Raw genomic sequence first — 17,921 nt, forward strand, 5'->3', positions numbered from 1 at the left:
CTAAAGGCAGTTTCTTGCCTCAAGGGGTTGCTACAGTTCATTCATCACAAGCATGTGTTAGTGGCAGCACCTCTGTGGTGTATCATATAATCCACCAGGGTGGGACGAAGTCGCTAGGCTGTGCAGTCTCCAGGTGACTGAGTAGCTACTTACTTGGGCATGGCCCCATCTAGCCTCTCTGAGAACAATTCACATCCCAGTTGTGACAGCCGATATCCTGTCCAGGACAAGGCCTCTCCCAGGAGAGTGGGGCTGGCACCCAAAGTAGTGGGTCAAATTTGAACCCATTATGGGGAAGCCCAGATTGATTTTTATGCATCCAGGGAAACAACTCATTGTCAGGAATGGTACTCCCTTATAGATACAGGAGGACTGCCTAGATGTTCTCAAAATCTCAAGAATGGCAACAGGATTGTTGTATGCTTTTCCCCCTCTTTCAAGTCAAGATCAAGGAGGGTCATTACTCTGTGCTGATGGTGGCTCCATGCTGGCCAGGAAGGCCTTGGTTCCAGACCTGATTCAACTGATACAGGGTTGCCCATGGCAGCTGCCAGCTCGAGCGGATCTTCTGTCACAGACAGACGGACAGATTTGGCATCCAAACCTGACTGCTCTGCACTTGTGGGTATGGTCTCTGTGGAGTCTGTCTCTCAACAGTTAGATGACACACGAGACACTGAGCAATGCTAGAGTCTCATCTATTTGGGCCAATTACTCGCTAAGCTGGATTTTTTTTTGTGAACACTAAGGTGGACCCAGTTCTCTGCCACTTGTTCTCCTTTTTTTTACAGTTCAACTGGATCAAGGCAAGGCAGCCAGTACAAACAAGGGTTATGCCTTGGTTATTTCAGCATTTCATGAAGGGCCACTGACAAGCTATTAGGCTGACTTCCTTTAAGAAGTAAGTTTCAAAAGGGAGTTGACCTGTGTCCAGACCGTACTCTGCAGGAACCGAGTTCGGACTTGCCTCTTGTATTTAACTCTCTCACTAAGTCCCAGTATGGGCCTATTGTGAAAACAGATTGAAATATGTCTCTCTTAATAAGCTCTCCTACCTAAGCAGGTAGGAGAGCTCTGTGCTCTCTCTGTTAGTGGAGATTGTTAACGGTGGAAAGCAGATGGCACGGGAGTGTCACTTAGCCTAACCCTGCGATTTTGCCAAAAGTATTTAAGCGCCAGTAACAATTTAGGTACTGGAGGTGGTTCAATTTGAACCATTTCTTCACATGCAGAACAGGAGCAGTTACCTTACCTGTGTTCAGTGAGGGCATTGCATACTATGTAATTGTATTTGAGGAAAACTAATCTTCGGCTTTTTTCTACTACAGTAAGGCCAGGCAAGGGATGCTGCTGTCTAAACAGCATTTGTCACATTGGGTAGTCGATGTTATTTCTTGTATATGCTGAAAGGGGATTTTGGTTCCTACAGGAATAAGAGCCCACTCCCACAATGAGCCACAGTCTCAATGCACTAAATGGAGTTCTGTGGGAGATATTTGTGTGGCAACGTCATGGTCTACTACGTGTACACTTTTGAGATTTATAGAATTGATGTAACTGTGCAGCACATGTGAGCACTGCAGGGCACTGATGGGCACTGATGGCGCTTTCGGTATTTGAGGCTGCATTAACAGCGCATATTCTCTCAGAGAGGACGAAAGATGAATCTTCTTCATTTGCTGAATGGTAATCTATAGGCCTATTGCTACATTTTTTAATTTACTCCCTTAATATTTCTCTTGTGGTCCGAATATAGGCTAGTGGAAAAAAAATAATAAAATAAATAAATAAATGAAGAGAGAATAAATGTAGGCTAGGATATTTTGTGTTAAACAGGTTTTTTTTCTTTCTTTCTTTTTTAAAAAGTCGGTGCGTGAAATAAAGCCTTTTCATTTATGATTGCAATGTTAATAATTTTAATTATAGGCTTATAATTCATTGTATAATAAACCTGTTTTAAAAAGACCTTTTAAAAACATTTTCAGTAAGTTAGCCTAATCATTATTATCCTCGCAGCGCGTCAGCTGATGCGCTATGAAATTATTGCGGGGCAAATTAATTGTATTCTAATATTAATTTAATAATAAATTTAACTTAATAATAATAATATGCCTAATAAGCTAATAAGAAGAATGTAACAGGCCTATGTTTATTAGAAATACCAAATTAGACATAGCGTAACTAAAGTGTATAAAATTATTTTATTCAGAAATGTCATGTTTGTGATTTTCTTTTTCAATTTTTTAATTTGTTATTTAAAATTATAGGCCTACAAATTAGGAAACAGGTGCAGTTAATCGCCGGCGTCAGTCACAAAAATTATATTAAAAATTTTTATAAACAAATAGTGAGGACGACTGGCAACAGCTGGTCTTTAATTCTTTAGACACCGCACACGAGACTTCTTAAGTCTTTGAACACCGACTGAAAACACTGACTGAGCTCAAATGACAATGGTTTCAGTCATCAGGATCCAGGATCTGGGCACTGGGCCAGATTTTTTTTTTTTTTTTTTTTTTTGAGTGTAAAAGCGCAGCCCAGTCCCCTTACGGTAATAATGATATGGTCCTGGACAAACCAACGCAATATAGACATGAGCTGCACATCAGGTAGGCGTCTCATGTTTGTTAGGCCCAGCCCATTATTTATTTATTTTAAATGTTATCTTTTTTGGACTTTCATTGTAAACATACGACCCCCCCGCGAATATCTCAATATCAATAAACCTATGTTTTTTTTATGGTCTTTGTTCTCGACATAAATATTGTAATTTTAAGAAGAGAAGAGAAGAGAAGAGAAGAGAAGAGAAGAGAAGAGAAGAGAAGAGAAGAAAAATTCGCGTTAGGAAATTCGATGACGTGACGTCATCAAAGCGCATCCTCAGTAACTAAGCGACGGAAGTGCCTATAGCAGTGTGCGTGAGTCGTTCCAGAAGCGGGAACCAGTTTTATAGGAATAATCAAATATTTCCACGGCAGTTAGTGAGTTTAGTTGATTAAGATATTTTGATAGATCATTGTATTTAATGTAGAGGTTACCCGGGCCTATAATTTAATTGTATTTGCTGAAGGCCACTAAAACACGATTTCACGTTTTGTGGTTGTATGCATGTCAACGTGAAGTAGAATTTAATATTTCACTTCGTAATCTGACTAACAGAGTGACTTTGGACACTTTAAGTGTAGTAGCGGTGTGTTAATATTAAAATGAAATCCATTTGAATCCGTGTAGGTATTGTAGTTGTCACGTGTTGATGATATTTTGAATGTGACGTTGTTATGATCTGATTCATTCTTGTTTGATCAGCTCTTATCAGACTCAAATGAGTTTATTCGGGACGAACACGGGCTTTGGGTCCGGGGGAACAGGTGTATTTGGCAACACCACCACAGACAGTCATAATCCAATGAAGGTATATACAGAAATATAATATACCTACAAATAAGTTTTTGTTCATGTTAATTCATTTGAGGCGTCGTTGATAACAGGACGTTGAAGTAACATCGCCACCCGATGACAGCATAAGCTGCTTGGCATTCAGTCCTCCTACAATGCCTGGAAACTTTCTCATCGGAGGCTCGTGGGCCAATGACGTAAGCTGTTGACATCGCCATTTCTCTTATCCTAAATTATCCCTATATATATATATATATATATATATATATATATATATATATATATATATATATATATATATATATGCATTTCTTTCTGTCACTGTTTCTATATTTGGACAACCTTTTCTGTAACTTAGAAATATGTTATTGCATCTCATTTATAGTTGATGAAATATCTTTTACAGATGTGTTAAAAGAACCTTTCTGTCAGTTTGTAACTGATATATTGGCATGTATTGCATATACTCAGGTGCGGTGCTGGGAGGTTCAAGATAATGGGCAGACTGTCCCTAAAGCCCAGCAGATGCACACAGGCCCAGTGCTGGATGTGTGCTGGAGTGATGTAAGATCATTCACACATTATAAATATTAGTGGCCTATTTAAAGACTTCAGCCAACCACCATTCTTCAACATAAAGTCTATTTTAATGAAAATATATGTATCTGTCTATCTGTATTTGTGTCACTGGACAAAATTTAGTAATCCTTAAATTGGTCTTGTGCACAACCACAAAACCCAGATTGAAAAAAAAGCTTCTAATACTGGTTGCTAGGGTTTGGCATAACATTTGCACAGAGTAAAAGCATCAATACCGCCTCTGATGCTAGGCTGTTATGCCTGTTTATTGCTGTTGGTTTGTCAGAGCTGACATGAAGAATTTAGCACTAAAGATCCAAGAGGTCCGGTTTCTATATTTCCTTCCCAGTGGTGGTCTGGACAATACTTTTTTTGGAATTGTTATACATTTCCAGTTGGGCAGCAATAGTATTTTGTAAAAGAACAGAAAATCCTAAACAGTCAAAATGCTGATCAAAGATGAGGCTATTGGGCCCCAAGAGCAAAAACAGTGGTGTCTGAGAATTCTTCTACCAAAAAAAAAAACAAAAAAATCTTTAGTTGAGCTCAACTGGATATGAATACAAAAAGTTAACGTCAGATGTTTTATCAGGTTATTATTATTTCTACATTTAGATACCTAAGGCAGAAGGCCATATGACTGAGAAAATCTACTGGATGGGGTTTCAGTGTTTTCCCTCTTGAAGTCTGGACCATTTTTATATTTTGCTTAATAAGTATCTACTAAAATCAAATGTTTTGATTACTATACACATAATAATTAAAACACCTTCATCGTGAGTTAACAAGTAATTTCAAAGTTTTAGTTGTCTTTCTTGCCATCTACAAATAATTTTAACATTATTATGAAAAGCTCTTTTATAACATGCTGCTAAATAATGCTAAATGTAGATGGAAACAAAAGTCACAAACCTGGTTTATTTGAAAGGTCAGAGTGTGACAGACAAAAGTAATTGTTTTAGCTGCATTCTCTTTTCTGTAGTGTTTTAGCAAAGTATTAATCTATTCTGCTACACTGGGTTTCTGCTTCTGTTGTTAAAATAACTGCATCATCTGTAGCTCTTGTAGCGCTTGGAGGGCTCGAAGTGTGTTTGGCTCTAGATACAGATAATAGTGGATATAGCACCAAAAGGTCATTACAATAAATAACACTGAGAGTTTGGTGTATACTGTTCATTTGTTTTGCTGTTCTGCTCACTTTAAACAGTAAAATGGTGCTATCATTGTCATTATGTCTCACGGTCCGGTTGGAACCAAGCTGATGCTGTTTGAGGACCCCTGCTCAACACTGTTGCTGAAAATCTGAGATACATGAGTGTAATTGTAAAAGGGTTGTGATTTTATAAATCAAATATATATATATCTGGTCAGAATTGTTGTTGTACACAAACAGTAGTAGAAACGAATATCCCTATGTTCTATATTCTTTTTGAATGGCTATTACTTCCTGACATAAGGCGTCGTCTTACCTGATTTTTGCTTATTTTATTAACAGGATGGCAGTAAAGTCTTTACAGCCTCCTGTGACAAAACTGCCAAGATGTGGGATCTGAACAGCAATCAGACCATTCAGATAGCACAAGTAAGCTGTTAATTTGTGTTCCTAATATATTCTTATGCTGAGCTCATACTTTTAGTATATGTATTTCAGTAGTGTTGGTTTACAGTATGGTTAACAGGTCCTACAATCTTTTCTGTTGACCAGCATGAAGGCCCAATCAGGACAATTCACTGGATTAAAGCACCAAACTACAGCTGTGTTATGACTGGCAGCTGGGACAAAACACTGAAGGTGCTGGAACCCATCTTCACAACCTTTAGGGTCGCACAGTTGAACTAAAGTCAAAATCGTGATATGGGATAGCACTTATTAATGTTTATTGGTGTTAAACATTTATTATGTCACAGTTCAGCGTGCAGTGTTTGCTAAAATAATTACAAAATATTTATTTGACCAAATATTGCAGCCTTGGTCTAGAATAGATTAACAGCTGTTTCTCTGCTTCTTATTTTTGACAGTTTTGGGATACACGTTCCCCAAATCCCATGATGTCTCTGCAGATGCCAGAGAGGTGTTACTGTGCAGATGTGGTAAAGGAGTGTGATTTGAATTGAATTTGTTGTAGCATTAGTTTGGACAGCTCTTGTACGTCTTACTCATACACTGTGATTGATTGCTGGTGTTGATTGTGTGTGTATGTACATTAGCAAAGTGAGCATCTGAGCCCTAACATTGTCGTAGTGTAGTACATGGTACATAAAACCTTTGCTGAAATTATATTCTGAAAGCTTTTTATGGATGTCTTGTTGTTCTTTTATAGGTATATCCTATGGCTGTTGTAGCCACTGCAGAACGTGGTCTCATTGTTTACCAGTTGGAAAATCAGCCTTCAGAGTTTCGACGAATAGAGTCACCTCTGAAGCATCAGGTCAGTGTTGGTTTATTTTCCAAATACTATTTTTTTTTTTGAAGTAATTGCATGGCAATTTAAAGACTTGGAGTAGTTCACTTCCAGAATGAAAAATCTGTCATCATTTACTCACCCTCCACTTGTTTCAAACCTGTATGAGTTTCTTTCTTCTGTTGAACACATACTGTTGGTATCCAAACAGTTGATGAGCAACATTGACTTCCATAGTAGGAAAAAAAATACGATGGAAGTCAATGGTGCTCATCAACTGTTTCGGATACCAACATTTTAAAAAATATCTTCTTTTGTAAACGTGGAGGGTGAGTAAATGATGAAAGCATTTTCATTCTGGAAGTGATTTAATCTTTTAATCAAACAATAAATTGTCTGAGGAGGATGATGAATATTGGCATTGAATTAGCATTTTACATAAAATATGGTATTACAGTGTTTTATTATTGTAACAAACAAATTAGAATAATAATGTTACCTTTATTTATTTGTGTGTCACAATGTTTATCTAGTAACACTTTATTATAAGGTAATTTGTTAACATTATTTAAGAATGTAATAATGGAAAATACTTCTGAAGCATTTATTAATTGTAGTTAATCTCGATTCCAACATTTACTTTTACATTATTAAAATCAAAAGTTTTGTCTATCATTGATATTTAATGGACCTGGACTAACATGGACTAACAATGAACAGCTATGATTTTATAAACTAACATTAGCAAAGATTAATAAATACTGTAACAAATGTATTGCTCATTGTTAGTTAATGTTACTTCATTAATTAAATGTAGTTAACAAATGAAACCTCAATGTAAAGTGTTAATTATGGCGATAAAATATATTTAAGACAAAACTGTTTTAAAATCTTACCAGTTTGTTAGTTATTATTAGGGCTGGACGATATATATATATATATATATATATATATATATATATATATATATATATATATATATATAAATTATATCTCGATATTGTCAATTTTTACGATATTCGATATCTCGATATGTTTGCGTTTGTATTTAAATAATAAAAAAAAAAGATTTTATTTTGCCCCATTAAAAAAAACAACAAAAACAATTTAGATTGAAAAGCTAATTTAACCAGTTAAAAAAAATCTAGACCAAGTGATCACTTACTGTGTGTGTGTGTGTGTGCGTGTGTATATATGTATATATATATATATATATATATATATATATATATATATATATATATATATATTTAAATAACAGTGAAATTCCCTAAGAGTAAATCCAAATGGCCATAGCCTATGTTTCTCTATTTAATCATCAGCGGTCGAGTAAGTGCATTTATTCAGCGATCACAATACAGTTGAGATCTCATGACAGAACACAGACTGGCTGAACGACGCTTTCATTAGATCGCTAAACTCCACCTTGTTAGTGTTTTCAGATCATCGTCGGCAGCGCATCCGCAATGAGGAGTGAGCACGTGTGCATGGTTGCCAGATTGCTTAAAATAAGGAAACACCAGGCAGAAAATGCATACTTGTAACAGCGAAACTCTGATTCTGCAATTTAAACTGGTTATCTGACTACCGCTCTCATGAAAGCTCTCGTAGTAGAGGTGTGTAGAGCAGTCCGCTGTTACATGTTCCTTTTTTGGAAGTTCGGCGCGTTCTTTTGGGAAATATATGCTTGAATTTGAAATATTCGATATTCACAATATTTTCAAATTTTACATATTCCGATATTATCGCTAATATTCGATATATCACCCAGCCCTACTTATTATCCATTACAGTGTACAAAACAGTCGTTGCAAAATGGCAGCAGCTGCGTTTGTATGAAATGAGAGCCAGTCCGCGATGGTTTGGTCTGTTATACACTACTTAAATTACTATTAATTAAATTTTTATCATTATGAATTGATTATTTGGCAACAAAAACGTCTTAGTAGTTGCCCTGTGTAAGTTCTCAACCCTGTTTTTTTGTGTTGATTCGTAGCCCATTTTCACCATTATTCAAATTTTTCTTCTCTGCAGATATTGTTGTTAACCACTGAGGTTTATTTTAACTTGTGTGTTTTGTTTAACAGCACCGCTGTGTGGCTATCTTTAAGGACAAGCAGAGTAAACCTACTGGTTTTGCACTGGGCAGTATCGAGGGACGAGTTGCCATTCATTACATAAACCCACCTAACCCGTGAGTCTGTATCTGATCTCCATTCCAATCCACAAATAATTCATGGCAGGTTTAAAAAAATTTAACAGCTAACACAGTACACTAAAAAAGTTTAATTAACTTAAATTAAGGAAAACTTTTCCACGCCAATTAGTTTAGGTCTGTACAGTGAGACTAAAACAAGTGCAAACTAAAAATGTTAAGTTGAACCAACTAAAGTTGTGTTAGATAACAACTACGAATAACATGTTAAAAACAATCACATTCAGTAAAGAGAAAGTCTCTGAAAAACATAAGTACAATTCAACATTTACTCTCCTGATGCATTTCCATATAAAGTATGATGGGAACTACAGATCTACTACCCAGTTATTTCGACAGAAATAATGAATGTATTCAAGGGTTGTGGTTTAATTGACATGTGACAACACCGATAATACCGGTATCACTGGGGGTGGGGTTCGTTGGGGTTTTCCCTCTTTTCCTCGCTTTCCTTTGCTGTGGGCATTTTACTAATTAGTGGCAATTCAGCGTCAATTGCTTGAATGTACATAGATATGTATAGGTAGATTCCACATTTGACCGCTCCAGACATGTCAGCACGTCCGCCACACGTCTTGGAACAGTCTATACAGTTGAGGTCAAAAGTTTACATACACCTTGCAGAATCTGCAAAATGTTAATTATTTTACTGAAATATGAGGGATCATACAAAATGCATGTTGTTTTTATTTAGTACTGACCTGAATAAGATATTTCACATAAGATGTTTACATATAGTTAAATTATAACTATATATATATATATATAGTTAAATAGTTAAATTTATAAAAAATGAGCCCATTAAAAAGTTTACATATGCTTGATTCTTACTGATTTTTGCTAACACTGTGTTGTTACCTGGATGATCCACAGGGTTTATTTTTATTTTTGTGATAGTTGTTCATATGCTCACTGATGCTTCAGAAGGAAACATAATGCAGTAAGAGCCTGGGGGTGAAAACTTTTTGAATTTGAAGATCAGGGTAAACTTATTTTGTTTTCTGTAAAACATCTAAGTATCTACTGTGGCTCCTAAATGGCAGTACTAAATGGACAAAGGAAAAAAAAAAAAATATATATATATATATATATATATATTTATATATTTAGGCATATTATGCATTTTATGCATCGTTTTTCCTTCTGGAGCATCAGTGAGCATATGAACAACTATCAAAAAAATAAATAAAAAAAAAACACCTGTGGATCATCCAGGTAACAACACAGCATTAAGAATCAAGCATATGAAAACTTTTGAATGCGGTCATTTTTATAAATTCAACTTATTTTCTCTTGTGGACTATATGTAAACGTCTTTTATGTAAAATATTTGAATCAGGTCAGTACTAAATAAAAAGTAACATGCATTTTGTATGGTGTCTCGTATTTTGGTAAAATAATAAACATTTTGCAGATTACATATTTTGCTTGTGTATAGCGACCCATAGAAACAGCCACTAATTGGGCTTCTAGCTATACATATCTATAGAATGGACAACAGCAAAATGGTACAACGACAAACTCTTAATATAAATGCTTATATTAAGCATAACTTTTGTTAACAAACTGAATATATATATATATATAAACTAAAATCAGCAAACACTGTGGAACCAAATAAATAAGAAACTTGAACGTTTATTAGCAAAACGAATAAGAAAGTTTGGAGGATCAGCATACACCTTGATGTAAAATAAATAAATTACACAAACTTTAAATAAAGTAAAAAGCAGCGAACACTGTGGAATCAAATAAATAAGAAACATATGTAAAAAAATAAAATAAATAAGTACGAAAGGTAAATGGCAAACTCAACGGGCTTTTCAAAATATTGCCAAACAGGTGCTTTTGAATTTCGTTTCGAAACTAAATCTTCCGCCATCATCTTGTCTTTCTCACCTCATTCTTCTTGCCAGTCAGCTCGACTCACTCTCCTCACTTGATAAATAAAATCTGACTCCTGCTGCTGATCTGTGATGCGACTGTCGTTCAGCACGCTGCATTGAGCTGCCGCATTCAGTTTTTAAAGGGTTAGTTCACCCAAAAATGAAAATTAGCCCATAAATCACTCACCCTCAAGTCATCTTAGGTGTATATGACTTTCTTCTTTCAGACGAATCCATTCGGAGTTATAATAAAAATGGTCTTTGATCTTTCAAGCTGTTTAAAAGCACAATATGTAATTTTTCGCTGCTAGAGGGTGTGTATTCAAACCAAACAAACGAAAAAGCGTAGTTTGATGCCACCGTGACTGAGTGTGGAATCATGGGAGTTGTGGTCTTCATCCCCACAGCCGACGGGACTCGGGCAAAAATCATGTTCACGGATGAGCTAATGATTTATTAACGTAGTTGAATGAAGCGGAGTGAGGATGACAGCAGCCCTGTTTTATCATACTAGATATGTTGGAAAGTTCTGTTATAATGCTACTCTGTGCAGTTGTCACCGGTCTATTAAAACGCATTAAAATGAAATCGAGGGGTTAGGATGTCATTGGCAGGTGACACAATGACACTATGGACATGTTCCGTGTCACTAGTTAAAAATGAGGGGGGTTGAACAAAGTCCTCCTGTAGTAAATTTATGCATCTTTGTAAGAAAAATAACCATATTTAAAACGTAATAATCAATTTAATGTAGTTTGCGCTTACTTATGTAAATGGAAGCAGTTCCGGGCAGATGATGTATGAACTTGGCTTTGTGCATGTGCCGCTCAGAAGTGACGAACGCGGAAGCACAGGGGAGAGATCAAAACAAAACAACGGTCACTAATTAGAAGTACAAAACGAGGATTTGTAAAGAAGAATGTTGGAGGATTTCGATATAAGCCAAGAGGAGACTGGTTTTCCTTTGCTAAAGTAAGGAAACTTTGCTTCCTTTGCTTCTGTTAACAAACTTTGGTTTTCACAAGACTCACCGGCGCATGCACAACACCAACCCCATACGTCATCAGCCCGGAGCTGCTTCCATGTACAGCTGTTGGCTCAAGATACATTAAAGTGATTATTAAATAAAAAAGCATCGATTCGCTACAGGAAGCCTTTGTTCACCCTTTTTTAATTTCTTTTATGGATGGGTGCTTTTTATTTAACTTCTTTTGGACTGATGCACTGCAACAACCGCTGAGTGCCATTAAACAGCTTGAAAGATCAAAGACTATTTTTTATATAACTACGACTGGATTCGTCTGAAAGAAGAAAGTCATATACACCTAGGATGACTTGAGCGTGAGTAATTTCAGTTTTGGGTGAACTAACCCTTTAATTGTAGTGTCTGTTCTCTAACTGAACTAAATTATTTTTACTACTATAAAAAATTTTTTTTTAAAAAGATGGTGGCGGGCAAGTGACGTAACCAGTATTGCGGCTTAACACCAGTATCACCGACCATCACAGCAAGCCTAATGTAGTCCCTACAAAAAATTTATAAGTTAAATGTTACAAATTTAAGTGCATTATGAAATTAAGTTGTGAAAGAAATGTTTCAATTAACTTGAACAAGCAGCATTTCTTTTTGAGTGTAATATTGAATATGTTCACTATCTTTCCATCTTATTAATATTCATCTTTTAACCCAGAGCCAAGGACAATTTCACCTTTAAGTGCCACAGGTCCAATGGAACAAATACTGCCACACCCCAAGATATTTATGCTGTAAGTGTTCTAGGTTTTGTGTATTTTTGAAATGCAGTGGATTGCTTGGGCATTTAGTCTAGTCTGAGGTTATGAAAGTCAATATTCAGTAAATAGTATAATAAACAGAAACTGTGGACTTGCTGTTTGTTTCTCTGTTGTAGGTGAATGCTATCTCCTTTCACCCTGTCCATGGCACTCTGGCGACAGTAGGATCTGATGGGCGCTTCAGTTTCTGGGATAAAGATGCCCGCACTAAGCTGAAGACCTCTGAACAATTAGATCAACCAATAACAGCTTGTTGTTTCAATAACAATGGGAACATATTTGCCTATGCTTCCAGCTATGACTGGTCTAAGGTACAATTTCAATACATATGTAACATTTGAATGTCATTGTTAACTTCACAAATTGTAGTTTTTGACTGTCCAAGAAAATAAATTCACTTGCTGATCATTTCTAAGTTCCGATAGTTGTCTTTAGATTAGATTTTAAGTTTGTGTGTTGACATACTAAAAGTTATTGTGGTATAGTAAGTATTATGGTCAGTTAGGATGTTTCATAGATTAAGCTTCACTTATTTTCACTGTATTTTAAATATGAAGAGAAATTAAACATTTACGTAATATTCATGCTTTTGAACATGCATAAATAATTTATTTAGCCCTTTAAACAGCTTAGATTCTCTAACCTAGATTATCTCACTGTCAAATAGAGGTGAACGTTTAACAATGGTACAAGTATTGCAATATCAAATTCTGCATTAGTAAATGTATCAGCTAGAAAGCAGACATTAATCCTTGAGGGAAAAGCTAAATGCTAATATGACCAGAAAAATATTACTTGAATAAAAATGTCTGCGAAGGATTTCCTTTCAGGAATGTGAATACCTACGTTCAAAACAGACTAGTCCATGAGTTGCCTGATTGACTAGTTAACCAATTGTTATGACAGAAGCCCTGTTTATTAGATTGGATTTAGCTCCAGCTGACACCAATCAGATGCTTTCAGAGGGAGAGCTTGCATAAGATGCATTCTTGTGTTCAAAAATAGCCAGACAGAGTGCAGCGAAATGAAACCGAATCCAGGAGTCTTGAACCATGTTGGCTGAAGTTAAACTTGGCACACTGTCAATGGTTGTCAATGTTTTTATCGTTCAGCTGGGAGGGAAAAAAGTTCTGAAAGTGATTAGTTCAATGAAATTGTTACTGCCATTTAAAATTGGGGTGTCTTCCCTTTATGATTTGGTATAATGTTGGTTACTTAGAACTGACTGAAGTTCTAATTTTTTTCACAGGGTCATGAATATTACAATCCCCAGAAAAAGAATTACATCTTCTTGAGGAATGCGGCTGAGGAACTGAAGCCTCGGAACAAGAAATGGTGAGAGCAGGATATCCATTACCATGGAGAAGGTGTCTTTCCCCAGGCAGGGGCAGGTGTGATGCCTGACTTGCGCTAACTTTCCTTTCTGTGCAGCTGTGATGCTTTCGGAGTCCTTCTTTGGTATCTCATTATGCATTAATAAGTTGCTCTTAGCTCACAGGGATGAATTCTGAAGAAACATATATTTTCTAAAATGGTATAAAGAAATGAGGTTCTACTTCATTCTGATTTTTCAGCGTTGGCGTGGATTGACCATTGATTGACTATAATGGTGAACTATTAATTTTTTTTTAAATTATTATTATTGGAAAGCAGTTATATAAATCAAAGCCATATTATGAAAAGTCAGCCTTCAAAAAGTAACACTTTGCGAGGAATTAATATTTTGTTTTGCAGTGCTTTAGTAATGTACAGGTGCATCTCAAATTAGAATGTCGTGCAAAAGTTCATTTCAGTAATTCAACTCAAATTGTGAAACTCGTGTATTAAATAAATTCAGTGCACACAGACTGAAGTAGTTTAAGTCTTTGGTTCTTTTAATTGTGGTGATTTTGGCTCACATTTAACAAAAACCCACCAATTCACTATCTCAACAAATTACCAATAAAAAAAAAAAAAAAAACATTTTTTGTGAATTGTTGGCCTTCTGGATAGTATGTTCATTTACTGTACATGTGCTCAACACTTGGTAGGGGCTCCTTTTGCTTTAATTACTGCCTAAATTCGGCGTGGTATGGAGGTGATCAGTTTGTGGCACTGCTGAGGTGGTATGGAAGCCCAGGTTTCTTTGACAGTGGCTTTCAGCTCATCTGCATTTTTTGGTCTCGTTTCTCATTTTCCTCTTGACAGTACCACCATAGATTCTCTTGGCAATAAATGTTTGTGGCTTACCCTCCTTGTGAAGGGTGTCAATGATTTTCTTCTGGACAAATGTCAGATCAGCAGTCTTACCCATGATTGTGTAGCCTAGTGAACCAAACTGAGAGACCATTTTGAAGGCTCAGGAAACCTTTGCAGGTGTTTTGAGTTGATTAGCTGATCGGCATGTCACCATATTCTAATTTGTTGAGATAGTGAATTGGTGGGTTTTTGTTAAATGTGAGCCAAAAACAACACAATTAAAAGAACCAAAGACTTAAACTACTTCAGTCTGTGTGCATTGAATTTATTTAATACGAGTTTCAAAATTTGAGTTGAATTACTGAAATAAATGAACTTTTCCACGACATTCTAATTTACTGAGATGCACCTGTACACTTCTTCAATTCTTGAAATTTCTGGGGCTTGATGTATCGTTGTGTGTGCTCAAAATAGGCTTTGAAACTACATACAACATTTCCCTTACAAATATCGGGAAAATCGGTTTAAAAAAATAACTTGCCACTTGTGCACTGACTGCACACACTCTGAGCTGTTTATTGACTCTCTAACTGGAAGCTAATAGGTGACTCCATTAGTCAAGTAATGAAATGAAGAGAATGATTCAGTACTCCATTTATAATTTGTTGCTTCACATTTTGCAAAGATGATAATTATGACATAAGCTATGAAATGGAAAGATTTCTAAAAGATAAATTACTTTTCTACTGGTATTCTACAGTGAAGCATGCTTTTAATGATTTTGGTTTTCTTGGATGAAAATTCTGCTTAAATTGTTCTAATTTACAAAGAAAATTTTTAGCTTGATTAATGTTAGATAGCTTGGCAAAGCAGACAGTAAAATGATGGACACTTTTGCACATATTTGGGAGTCAGATCACTGGTCTTTAGAAACATCTGCTGTTGGCTGCAGCAGCATATGCAGCTCTGCGCAACACTGTGCAGTGCAGTTATACAGAATATAAGCTTTAGTTTTATAATATTAAATTAAATTTATGCATTTAGCAGACGCTTTTATCCAAAGCGACTTACAGTGCATTCAGGCTATCAATTTTTACCTATAATATATAGTTCTTTGGATGTCTTAATTTGATTTTTTTTTTCTTTAGGAATCAGCTGTTTTGTTTCCATCAAAAATATTGAAATTTTTACTAATACAAGATGAAAGGGCTTATTTAAGAAAATGACACTGATAAATTGATTCGTATCAGGTGTTTGATGATTGTGTGCATGAATATTATATGCAGATGAAGCTCTATGATCATTTTGGTCACTGATCTATTTTTTAGATAAATCTCTTAATACAAGAGAATGACCTGTAAAACTTGGAACCATTGGAATTGGCCTGTCAGAGAATACACATGTAATAAATGTTAAGAATTATGCTTCTCTTGACCATGTGTGCACTTTCGTTCATGGGAAAACAAAACCAAAAATAAATCTGTTTTGAAAAACAGAATTCTTTATTGACTGACGCCTGCCCCTCCTTGTCTTTAGATTTGTCAAGCTTCGCATCAGATCTCGGAAGACCTGCGTTTGTGTGTAAATATGGGAGAGAGACCTCAATTTGGCTAACACCTGGACCAATGGCATGGCAATTGGTTAATTTTTATGGACAAATCAGAAGGTGGCCAACTGCTCATAAGCAATGTGAGCAGTGGCTTTTGATACAAGTAAGGAAGCCATGCTTCAGTATTTCTGGTGTACCTTTTTTCTTTCTTCATAAAGTTCATCGTTACTTGCAGCTCTTTTATGTCTTGATACTGCCTTACAAAGGAAATGCATCTTCACCTTTACATTTCTTTCTGCTTGGTGTATAATCAGATTGTGTAACCAATAATAAATCTGTCTCAAGCTTTCTCTGCATTTTGACATTGCGCTTGTGTTATTGTCGTGTGTGTGTTTTTATATATATATATATATAATATGTACGCACATTGCTCTTAAAAACTACTATCATTGATGAAGCATTGAAAAAGAGAAATTTATGAAAAACCTTGAAAAGTTTTGCATATTTTGTATTGAAGCAGTTCTAAAACTTTTGTCAGTCATGTCAAGTGCAACAAACGTGCGAAAAAGATGCAGAGACAAAAAAAAAGTCTAAGTCTCCTAAAATATTAGATAATTTAATGAGGTTTCATTAACAAGGTTTGGGAGGAGCGCGTCAGATACTTAGTCTAATAAGCACCGGTGGACCACAATCAAGTAATCAATACCACAGTATAAATACCGCTGACTTACCTCTGTCCATTGACAGTTTATCAGCATCCCTCCTCCACCCCATCTCCTCACTTCGAGTTCACTTTACAACTAGGGAGGGGGGGTACTTTGGTTCAGGCCCTTCCCGAGCTCGGAGCCCTTCCCCGGACAGCAAGCCAAATATGCATTCCATACCTCAGCTAATAATATGTAAGCGTGAAGTAGTGAAACATTTTTATGACATGGCAAAATTCAGGTTGTAAAATGTTTTTGGCAAAAAAAAAAAAAAGAAAACTCTAGAAAGTTTAGGTGTAAGGAAAATGTTTTTAATTATCACTTGACTGTTATACCACATATATATATTTTACACACTTATATTGTTCTCATTTATAAGTCACTTTGTATTATTATTTTTTTTTTTAAATACTGTAAAACTTTTCAAAACCATTTGACACCAACATGAATACAAAGAGTATATTTCTAAGAACTTTGCACATGCTTTTTAAAATAGATTATCTATAAAGATATTTATTTTATCTTAAAATTAATTATTTGAGACCCTTTTAACCTGGAAGGCACTCACAAGGGCTCACTTGCCACTTGTGCATTTGGCAGGTTTTAGGGCTAGTAAATTAGTCAGAAAGTTTAAAAAGTGTCCTTTCTGAGGCTGGAGGTTGATTCAAACATTATGATGGCTTGCCCCTCACATGACACACATATCAAAGCAACCTTGTTTTAGCCAGGCCTCTGCCACTTTGTCTATTCTAGCGCCTTAAGCAAATAGTATCAGTGTCCTGGAACAAGGTTGTCACCACAGATGGGGAACCTTGTGCAATGGGCAACCAGTATACAGTACTTGGGATATGCTTTGAAGTACATAAATTGCCTAAAAGTAATTTTGCTATTTATGCGTTGCTGATTGAATTGGTCTTTGGGTTGTACGCAAAATGAATCTTTACACCAATCTGATCATCAGGGGCGTGATCAAAAGAGGGTGGCTGCAAAATGACCAAAATGAGCATGATTAGAAAAGAAGAAGAAAAACATTGTAGAATCTATGGTACACTATTAAGAAGTGCTACCTGCAAATATTATCTTAGGGAGCTATTTCTACTTGATCTAAATTTCATTTTATCACAGTAACCTAATGTAGTTATAGATTAATAAGGTTAATATTTTTGGCTTGAATAAAATTAAGTAAATTAGATGTTACCACATGAATTTTTTTACATA

At 35.7% G+C, this 17,921-nt stretch overlaps 1 protein-coding gene across 3 annotated transcripts; it reads left to right on the forward strand.

Moving 5' to 3' along the window:
- The first annotated feature begins 2,827 nt into the window (after window positions 1-2,827).
- Window positions 2,828-16,355, forward strand: rae1 (ribonucleic acid export 1). 3 transcript variants are annotated; one of them, XM_042758098.1, is made up of 13 exons: window positions 2,828-2,981; window positions 3,307-3,412; window positions 3,489-3,593; window positions 3,868-3,960; window positions 5,471-5,557; window positions 5,681-5,767; window positions 5,995-6,066; window positions 6,297-6,404; window positions 8,465-8,571; window positions 12,170-12,245; window positions 12,389-12,583; window positions 13,522-13,607; window positions 15,987-16,355. In XM_042758098.1, coding segments are annotated over exons 2-13 (1,107 nt in total). In that variant the 5' UTR covers window positions 2,828-2,981; window positions 3,307-3,322; the 3' UTR covers window positions 15,988-16,355. The 3 variants fall into 3 exon arrangements, with proteins under 3 accessions (XP_042614032.1, XP_042614030.1, XP_042614031.1); XM_042758096.1 differs by lacking the exon at window positions 15,987-16,355 and having other exon boundaries at window positions 13,522-13,611; XM_042758097.1 differs by lacking the exons at window positions 2,828-2,981; window positions 15,987-16,355 and adding an exon at window positions 3,020-3,227 and having other exon boundaries at window positions 13,522-13,611.
- The last annotated feature ends 1,566 nt before the right edge of the window (window positions 16,356-17,921 follow it).

This window comes from Cyprinus carpio, chromosome A6, assembly GCF_018340385.1.
Source record: "Cyprinus carpio isolate SPL01 chromosome A6, ASM1834038v1, whole genome shotgun sequence".
NCBI lineage: Eukaryota > Metazoa > Chordata > Actinopteri > Cypriniformes > Cyprinidae > Cyprinus > Cyprinus carpio.